The 10,476-nt window shown below is 38.6% G+C and overlaps 1 protein-coding gene across 1 annotated transcript; it reads right to left on the bottom strand.

Moving 5' to 3' along the window:
- Nucleotides 1-1,753: 1,753 nt before the first annotated feature.
- Nucleotides 1,754-4,025, bottom strand: LOC149842861 (uncharacterized). Its single transcript, XM_090001613.1, has 5 exons — nucleotides 3,786-4,025; nucleotides 3,330-3,365; nucleotides 2,997-3,198; nucleotides 2,071-2,149; nucleotides 1,754-1,978 (listed from the first exon to the last, which is right to left on the bottom strand). The coding sequence occupies exons 1-5, from the start codon at nucleotides 3,974-3,976 to the stop codon at nucleotides 1,857-1,859; spliced, it is 630 nt and encodes a 209-aa protein (XP_089857739.1). The 5' UTR covers nucleotides 3,977-4,025; the 3' UTR covers nucleotides 1,754-1,856.
- Nucleotides 4,026-10,476: the final 6,451 nt, after the last annotated feature.

The following is a 10,476-nucleotide window of genomic DNA, read 5'->3' as shown; positions in this document are numbered from 1 at the left end:
AACCGATCACAACTCGGTTCACTCGAATTGAGCCCGACTCGATTAAAATCCTGCCAAGCTAGCTCGGCTCAACCAAGCCAGCTCAACTCAAGCAAGCCGAGCTCAGCTCAGTTAACTCAATTGAGCCCAGCTCGGTTAACCCAATCGAACCCTGGCTCGGTTCAATCGATCCGAGCCTGGCTCGGTTAAACCAACAGAGCCCCAGCTCGATCCAGTCAAGACGAGCTCACTCGGTTAACTCAAACTGAGCCTGACTCAACACTGTCAAACCAAGCCTGGCTTGGTCCCCTCAACTTGATCTTAGTTGAGCTGGGCCCCGGCTTGGTTAAAGTCCAAACTGAGTCCACCAAAGCGAAGCCTGACTTGGTCCTATCCACTCGAACTCGGTTCGACTCGACTCTGGTGCCCTCATAATAGACACTTCTGCCAAAAATATATTTTTAACCACCGCTCTTGTCGTAGTTTCACAAAACTACTTTAGCTCTTCAAACATGCGAATCAATACATTCTCGTACCTCCAGCATAAATACCAAGGCACGGGCAATCTGTCGCCTATACTCAGCCTTCGCTAAGGATCGCATATTTTTTGAGGTAGGGAAAATACATAAGATGACATTGGGGATTCACACCAGATTTAAAGTTGTGCTGAGCTCTGCACTTGGGCTCAGCTCTTGTGCAGCCTTACGACCCTGAAATGCTTAATTGCGTGTTTTATTGACTGGACAAACGCTGCTCGAACGAAACATCAGAGTTTGTCAAGGACATGTGAGTTGCAACTCTAGTACGATTCACGCGTCCCACGCGACACTTTACAGGGCGTCGTTTGTCCAGGACTCCCAAGTTGCAATCCTAGTGAGCCATTTAGGCTGCAAAGCATCGAGCTGGACGAAGTTAGTCTCGTGCGTCCGCGTTTCAAATGCAGATGGACCACAACAAGCACATTATGTCAAATTTGCAAGGAAAATAAAACAAGACACTGACGCGAAGGACAGTATCAGCCTAGACTTGGAGTCAACTCAAGAAGCCTCAAGAGTCCACGTTCTTGGTTCAAATGTCACACGGATACTCCATTTTGACCCCCGTTTCATATCCCCTTATATACGTCATATTGGAAACTTCATAAAAACAGCCATACCCTGTATCCTCAACTGTGACATAAGTTCATTAGTTCACATAAGACCTTACCTTGGCTTAACTCATTGTGCAGAGAGGCTTGAACTGAATCATCCTGATAAGCCTACACCAAAAATGTCCTGTTTTACAGTCTAATCATAGGCTTGAACAACTTGGCCGTCCCTTGGCAGACTCAACAGATTTCCCAAACCACTCTGATCAAGGTTGTGCGGGGGTTGGCAAAGTGGGGTGGGAGCCTTGTCTGCTAGACGGGTAGTCAAGGTTTGATTCTCACTAGCGTCCCTCCCTGCGCAATCCAACACCCAGCATAGGTTCAGAAAGCGGGGGGTTCTACCCTCAGAGATTTACGCCACTGGCACAACAACCGTAGGTATGGCAGGCTGAGCCAGCGTGACCAGGTCTTCGGGCTTGGTGAGGTTTCTTCCGGTTATAAATAAAGAAAAGGGTGGTGCACTGAATGAGTTAAAAAAAATGACTACTCGAATGGCCAAGTCTACTGAAGCCTGGTGACTTGGAATCAAACAGATCCCAACCTGACCTGAATCCCATCTGAATCATGGGGTGAATGTTAGCAGCAAAGCTGGGAAATGCTGCACTAGTGTAATTGTAAAATGGGAAATAACACCAAATATAAATATTTTTGCCATACTCATTGGCTGATTCCGAAGTACAGTTATCTAGAATATACTTGGATAGCTTAAACATCAAGGCGTGAAAGATGATTACAGTTTCGGCTTTAGGTAATCAGCCAAAGATAAAGGTTTTGGACCACCAAACCAGTCGATCAGAAACAAATCTTCAATCTCCAGCACGAAGAACTGGAAGTTATGATCCGCAGGCCACGCTAACCGGAACAAAATTAAGGAAATGAAAAGAAGCTACTGTCAGCAAGGCATTCTTTAGAGGTGTTAATATCAATAAATTGAAACTACTTACTTTTCATTTCACTGTGCTTTGCAAACAAAGCTTTTCGGGCAAATTTTGCTTCTTTAGACTTTGAATCTAGCAACTTAAGCTGGTAAGCCATACAAAAAAAAGGTTATCAAGCTGTTGCACAGTAACAATAGATTTGGAAAACAATTTGCACATAATTCCCTGAACAAAAGTTGGCTATTTCCATTGAAAATATCTGATCAACTCTGTGCTTTCATGCAGTAGATTATAAAGCAGTACCCTACAGAATCTTCACTAACAATTTTCCAAGCATCCTGTACATCATTCCATCTACTGACTCAAGTCCACATGTATGTTGTGTTCCCATACTGAAGACAGTGGCCAGCAAAGAGCTCGAGGATCATCTACACCAATTAATACCTTGGGATCAAGTTAAGACTTGCACCTATTTTGGGTTCAATGAGGCTCAGAGTTGATGAAGCACCCATTTAGAATGTATATACCAAAAGCTCAACTGATTTGGCAAAATCTGTGTCTCTCTTCCCTCAACACCACTAATAAGTGATAATTTTTTTTTGCTGTTTTAAGATTTGGAGGTCAATAATGTTGCTTATTTTTTAAAACACACTAATGCAAATATGTGCATGGAGAGTGAGACCTTGTGCACTGTGAAACAGCTGATGATTGAAGTGCAGAGCCTCTGTACAAGTGGGGCAAAGGAGCAAGAAGGTTGGCTGCTTAAAAACATGAAGTGCTTACAATCGCTACTCATATCTAGAGAAGGATCACATGGTCAAGGTATGAAGTTGAACTCATCAGCCAAGACTCAACCCTTAGGTACCACTAATTTACTGAAGTAAATAACATCACAAAATCTACCATAGTTTACACTGATGAGATAAAACATGATGCAAGTATTAACTGGTTGAATGAAATTGGATCAACATTACTTGCAGTCACATGCATACCTTTCCAGTAAGAGTAAGTTTTGAACAAGTAGGGTTCTCAGGATCTTTCCGGCCGCATGTTCCAAGAGGGAATTCGCTGATTGTAAATGAAGACCGTGCATCCTTCAGAGCATGTCTTGCAGTAGGATCAAGGGTTGTCAAGTAGAAATAAGGGATTCCATGCCCGTACCCAGGCAGTCCATCACTAAATGAAACTACATTTCTGCATGTTTGGATTATCATTTAACAAAGCTACTTAAAACACAATTAAGGATCTGGAGTTAATCTGAGAAAGAAAAATCATCAAAAGGTGTACAGATCAAGATAGACAAGCTAACAGTTGAAGAAGCATACCCAAATGGAGCTCCTCCTAGCTCACTTGAGATGGTGCTGCGCAATGAAAAAATCAACAAAGATCAGCAACAGAACTACATATAGGTATATAACAGAGACAATTCATCCACCAATTGAAAGGAATGAGAGGAATGAACCAAGTATATCGAGACCAACATGGTGAAAAACGAAAAACACAGCACAAGCATCACAAAAAAAAAGGGTAACAAGCGAAAGAAGTCACCAAATTTTTGCCTTTTCCATTTTTATTTCTCATTTTCATGACTCCCCACGTCGTCAAAATCAAATTCTAGCATAAGCTAACTTAGATCCCACCGTTTTCCGCTTCATTTCGACATCCAACCCACGAAAGGACTAGCAAAGCAAAATTACCAAACTCATGCGAGAGAGAGAGAGAGAGAGAGAGAGAGAGAGAGAGAGAGAGAGAGAGAGAGAGAGAGAGAGAGAGAGAGAGACCTTAAGACGCCCCAAACGTTCTCGGATGCGAGCCAGCGGGCGGTGGCAGCGGCGTTGGCAGGGTCAGGCTTGGGCTTGAGAAGAAGGGCACCACCACCACCAGCACCATCATGGAATGATGATGCTGTTAGTGGAAGGAGGATGGTGAAGCAGAGGATGCAGAGATACCTCACCATGTTATTGATTGCCATCCTTTTACCCTAACCCACCATGGGAACAGACAATATCTACCGTTTCTTTCTACTTGGGGACAGATTTCGGTTTATATACGTTGATAGGTTGCTTGACTGTCTGGTAAACGACGCAAGTTGCTTGTAAATCGCTCGTTTTGGCTTGGTAATGATTCAGAGGGTCAGTAACACAGTGAAAATAATTTAAGACGGTAATTTATCGCTTTGATTTTTTTGGGTGAGATTTTGAATTTTTTTATTTATCTAGCGTTTTTTTTATGATAAAATATCAGCTAAAAATAGATAAATTAAATTTAAAAGATATGGGGCCAGAAAAATAAAAAAAAATGACAGCTCCAGATCTTGCTCAAAATACAAAATTTTAAATAAAATCATTTACAGCTTTTAATTTCCAAGCTAGGAAACCATTTTTCTTTTCTAAAGACATTCAAAGCCTTTAATTTTCAAAATGGATTATAAGAAACTGTTTTCTCCTGTAAACACTTCCTAAAGATGAATAGGCTGATTGACAACGTTGGTTTCCTTTCCTATTTTCGGTGGATATTGAATAAGACCAATTTTTTTTCGTATTGAATATGAGAGAAAGGTGGATAAGAAAAACTTCATTACTATTGATTCTTTGATTGTATTGTGTACGAGAAAGTACAAAAAAAAATGGCATTTAGAATAAAAAAAATGGGATTTTTTAGTGGCATTGCCACAATAGACATGTAGTGGCACTAGGGTGTCAATGGGTCTAGTTTAACACGGACCCGTTCCGTATCAAACCATATAGGGTCTGGGTTTGGTGACAAATAAGAAGGCCGGATTAGAATCTGAGTCGGACCTGAACAGTCTGATTAATATAGAGCGGGGTATGGTTTGTGAAATTTCATCCCAGACCCTGGCCCAACTCAAGTTCCGATTAAGATCCTTAATTTATCAATATAAAAATGATAAAAAATACTATTTTATCACGTATGATCTGCATCTGGTTTATGTAATCCTTATATGATGCAGGTATGGTTTCTCTTATAGTGGGTTGGATTAGACTTGGGTGCGAACCCAGTATTATAATCTCAGGTTCAGGTCTGGTTCTACTTGGGTCTAAACCAAACCCGACCAGTTGACCCCCTAAGTGGCACCCAAGCTTGCTGCCCCCATAAAAGGTACCCATTATTGCCAACTCTTTCTTTGTGAACCAAATCGATAATAGACAATACATAATATTTTACACATCGATATACATATCACATAAAATATTACAAATTGATACGGAAGTTCATCCTAATAGCTTACAAATCGACACTACAAAACACATAAAATCTTACAAATCGATGTACATATGGAAAATAATATTATAAATTATGTCATATCTTACTAAACCCTAACACTAAACCCTAAACCCTAAACCTAAACCCTAAACATTATACCTAAACCCTAAACGATGTGTATAACGATGTGTAAATTTGAAAGCTAGATGAGACAACAATTTGTTTGTGCACTTGTATCGCGATTTGTACTCATGCAAATTGCGATTTTCATCTAGTTGTGGCCGACATAGTCGTCATTGTGTAGATCATGATAGGATAATATATGGTATAACATCTTACAATTCGATACTAGAAAATACATAATATCTTACACATCGATATATATATATATATATATCACATAATATATTAATCATCGATACGACAATTCAGCATAATATTCTTAATATCGATTTAAGATGTTGTTTTGATTCATAATATCAATTTCTATCATGATTTTGTATATTGATTTATAAGCTATCAATAGAAATTTTCATATCGCTTTGTGGCCGACAAGGACGTCATTGCGTAAACCGCCTAAAATGTGAACCACTAAAAGACATATGTTATTTTATTATAAAATCTTTGGCGGGTCCAATAAGCATTGAACTCCTCTTCTATAAAAGAAGATCCTCACAATATTACCACATAAACGATCCACAAAAAATCTAACGCTTTGTCTTCTTCCCCGAAGCTCTGTTTGTCGTCTCGGTGAGTTTTTGTGTTGTGCAGGTTACCAATGGCTTACATTCGTAAGAGAAGAAACACTTCATCGTTCGAGGAAAAATCTGCAACTGAAATCGTCAAACAGTATGCTTTGAATGAGCAATTAGAAGCGTACTACAAAATATTAACGATTGAGAATGACAAAGAAAGGGAGCAATTACTGCTAAAGTATAGAGTGGATCCTAATCCATTAGATATTGAAGATGATGATCCAACGAAAAATGTTGAGGAAGAAGTACATATGAAAAAGAAGAAGAATGGTGACAAAGAGAAACAAAAGGAAAGAAAGGAGGAGGATAAAACAAAAAAGTAAAGGAAATTGAGGCAAAAGAAGGAGGTGGTGGATGATAGAGAAAAGCAAATGAAGAATAATAAGGAGGAAGAGAAGCAAAGTAAAAAGGAGGAGGAGGAGGAGAGGGAAAGATAAAGGAAGAATAAAGAAAAGGAGGAAGAGAAGTGAAGGTAGAAGAAGGAAGAGGAGGAGAGGGAAAAGCAACAGAAGAATAAGGAGGAAGAAAAGCGAAGGCAGAAGAAAGAGGAGGAGAGGGAAAAACAAAGAAAAAATAAGGAGGAGGAAGAAAAGCGAAGGAATTTGAAGAAGAGGAAGGAGAAAGAAGATAAGCAAAGACAATTTGAAAAGAAGGAGGAGGAGGAAGAGTAGCAAAGACAATTGAAGATGAAGGAAGAGGAAAGACAAAGGAAGCAGATTCAGGATGAGGAAGAGAAAGAAAGGCAAAGGAAGGAGAAGGAGGATGAGGAAGAGAATGAAAGACAAAGGAAGGAGAAGAAGGACAAGGAGGATAAGGAAAGGCAAAGGAAGAAGAAGAAGGACAAGGAAGAGAAGGAAAGATAAATGAAGGACATAGAGGATGGGGAAGAGAAAGAAAGACAAAGGAAGGATAAGGAGAATGAGGAAGAGAAATGAAGAAGCAGGAGGAGGAAGAGAAGGAAAGGGAAAGGGAAAGGGAAAGGAAAAAGAAGAGGATGGACACGAAAGAGCAAAGGAAGAAAGAAGTACAAAAGCTATAGAAGGGAGGGGATGAAGAGGAGACAAGTGTAACCAAGGTACGTTAATCGCTACTGGATGTAGCGATGTACTGTTGTAGGTATTATTATATATAGCGATGACTCTGTATAGTGATTACTATGAATAGTGATTACTCTGTATATCAATTACTGTTATAGCGATTACTGCAATAGCGATTACTGTGATATCGATTAATTGTGATTTGATATTTTGTGTTACAGGTTGGTCAGAAGAGAAACAAAGCAACGGGTGAAAATTGAAAGGGCGGTGTCAGTGGCCTGTAGTTTTGTCGTGGTACCGAAAGCTGAGTGAATATCAGAAGGACCAATTACTAACGATGCACTTCGACGGCCTTCTAGACCAACATTATTTTGAAAATTGCTGGAACACCATAACCCACCTTGTCAATAAGTGGAACCATAAGACAAACACTTTCCAGTTTGGGGTTTTTGAGATGACCATGACTCTAGAAGATGTGACACATATTACAGGTCTCAAGTGCCATGAAAGTGATGTCCTAACAAGGGATTCAAACTATAACCCAAGGAACAATTGTATGACCCTTCTAGGAATGTCGATGGAGGAATGGCGTGAGTATATTTCTGGTGGAGGCAATTCCTCAATGATGAAAGTTTATTTTTTTCGTAATAAATGGGAAGGTCGGTCCGCTGCATGTGCATCTGAAGCAGCTGACCAAGAGTTGCACGACTTCCTTCTTTATTTTTTTGGACTTACTTTATTTTCCGATTATTCTGGTTCGAGAATAAGTTACTTATGGTTGCAGTTCTTGGAAGAATTAGATGAAGTTGACAACAGGGCATGGGGTGTTGTTATGCTCGTATACTTGTACAATCAACTTTATCATGCGAGTAATGGTACAAAAACTGTCGGTGGGTTTTGGCCATTTGTTCAGGTATTTGTTTATTAAATATTTAGTATTTTTGGACTAAGCTCGTTGAAGGTTGTAGTCTTACTAATATATTGATTTTATAGGCCTGGACATGAGAGTATATTGTCGCTTTGCATCCTCTGTGTGGCCCTGCGGTTTGTGATTTTCCCAGGATCGACCAGTGGGAGGAGGAAAATGCTCAGTTCATTTTAGATGGACTGCAATTAAATGAGGTAAATGGTTTAAAATCTTTGTAATGTTTAGCATTCTTAATTAATAATCACTTTAGGATTTTGTATTTCTTAGTACAAATTGTTATCTTCTTAGCATCTAACTTTCATCAACATAAATCGTTATAATGTTTAGCATTCTTAAGTAATAATCGCTTTAGGATTTTATCTTTCTTTGTACAAATCGCTGTCTCATTAGCATCTAGCTTTCATCAACGTAAATCATTATAATGTTTAGTATTTTTAAGTAATAATCGCCTTAGGATTTTGTCTTTCTTAGTACAAATTGTTATATCCTTAACATCTAACTTTCATTAGTGTAAATCGTTATAATGTTTAGTATTCTTTAGTAATAATCGCTTTAGAAATTTGTCTTCCTTAGTACAAATCATTATCGCATTCAACATTTTGCATGAATAATTATGTCTATATCTAAACCACAATCTCGAATGCACAAATTGTTTGGAGACCCTTTGTAGATATGGAGGACGAGGACAAAGAGGTTGTTGTTGTGGTTGCAAGACTGTCTGTCTGCGATATTTGTCTCTTAAGAAAATGTGAAGCTGAGTTGCAGCATGGTGGTCGAGTACTCCTATAAGCTGTCTTGGGACAATCCGTACCAAAAGCGCCTGTGCTATTTAGAAGAAAAATGAATAGTGGTGGAAGCAAGAACATGAATTGACACAAACACTTCAGGAAACAATTAGATAACTGGAACAAAGGAGATGTTCATGTCATACCATATGATTATAAAGAACGATAATATGACCCCAACTATTTCAAACAATATTGGCAACCCATGCATCCAAATCGATAGATTGAGAAGCAGCGACCTGAAAGTAAGGACGCTCTTGTCCCTGATCATGTCATCTTCCAGCATAGACATAATGTCCCTCGTGTCCCTTTGGCACTTTCTACGATTTCCTCTGTTGTAGTACACAATAGAGAGCAAACACTGCTCTGAAAGGAGAATGTAACGTCTGACAGAAGGTTCACGATGCTGGAGAGGGAGAATAAGGAGTTACGGAAGGATGCACAGAATTTGGAGAGACAAATTAGGTCGCTGGTTGAGATGATTACTAGTGGGTTTAATGAGATTAAGGGAACGAAGAGGCCACCGAATAAAGAGACTCCACCAATGGAAAGAAAGAGACGATTTATAGATCCATCTGAGTCATCAAGTGCCAGTGAATAAACATATTATGTGATTGTGTATCCCGATAATTCTATGTTGTAATTCATTCATTCTTTGTTGTAATTATATAATTTGTTCCTTAATAAGTGTGACACAGATAACAATTAATAAGTGTAATTATTTAATTTTTTTCTTACATTTGTTGTGATAGTGATTACTCTGAAGCGATTCTTGTGATAGCGATTACTATGTATAGCGATTATGAAGTTACCATGATTTGTACTTACGTTTAGTCAATCATATAACGATTACTAGTTTTGAGTTTATTATGTATAGCAAATCTTGTAATAGTGATTACTCAGTATAGCGATTACTACTTACAAGTAGCTAATTCGTATAGCGATTACTGGTTTAGGATTTATTATTTATAGTATTCCTATAATAGCGATAAGTCAGTATAGCGATTCTGAAGTTAGCATGATTTGTACTTATGTTTGCTAAATCGTATAGCGATTACTGGTTTACGGTTTATTATTTATAGTGTTTTCTGTGATAGCGATTACTTAGTATAGTGATTAATAAGTATAGAGATTATGAAGTTACCTTGAATTGTACTTATGTTTGCTAACTCATATAGCGATTACTAGTTTTGAGTTTATTATGTATAGTGATTCCTGTAATAGCGATTGCTAGGTAGAGCGATTATGAACTTACCACGATTTGTATGTAGGTTTGCTCAATCGTCAAGCGATTTCTGGTTTAGGGTTTATTATTTGTAGTGTTTCCTTTAAGTGCAAGGAATGTCACATACGGTTAGTTTTGGGTTTTGGGTTTAGGGTCTAGAGTTTAGGTAAACGTCATCTGACACACTACTGATGTTAAGCGACGTGTCATTCATTTACACGTACTAACGTCATTGAAATGATACTAGCAAATAAAATGATGGCTTTTATTTAATACATAATTTAATTAATTTATTTAATATAATCTTTGGAGGTGGTATTTTTGAAAATGAGCAGGATGTGAAACGACGTGAAATGATTAACTTTGGTAGTGTGTTCCACAAGGAACACACGATGTTTCCTCTAAGAGCAAGGAACATACGACGTTTCATTTTCCTGCTTCGTGAACAAGGAACAAAAAACCCGACTTATCAATTAACCACCGTCGTCGCAAAAACTGTATCGATGTCCAAGAAGGA

Source organism: Nuphar pumila, chromosome 3, assembly GCF_984573655.1.
Source record: "Nuphar pumila chromosome 3, dmNupPumi1.hap1.1, whole genome shotgun sequence".
Classification (NCBI taxonomy): domain Eukaryota; kingdom Viridiplantae; phylum Streptophyta; class Magnoliopsida; order Nymphaeales; family Nymphaeaceae; genus Nuphar; species Nuphar pumila.
Note: the sequence above shows the minus strand (reverse complement) of the source record. Positions and strands in the feature narration are given on the sequence as shown.

Coding starts and splice junctions, on each gene's coding strand:
- LOC149842861 (XM_090001613.1), bottom strand. CDS start 3,976: ATGGCAATCAATAACATGGTGAGGTATCTCTGCATCCTCTGCTTCACC. Junction 3,366..3,785: donor AACGTTTGGGGCGTCTTAAG/GTCTCTCTCTCT, acceptor TTCATTGCGCAG/CACCATCTCAAGTGAGCTAG. Junction 2,150..2,996: donor AACTTACTCTTACTGGAAAG/GTATGCATGTGA, acceptor ATGGCTTACCAG/CTTAAGTTGCTAGATTCAAA.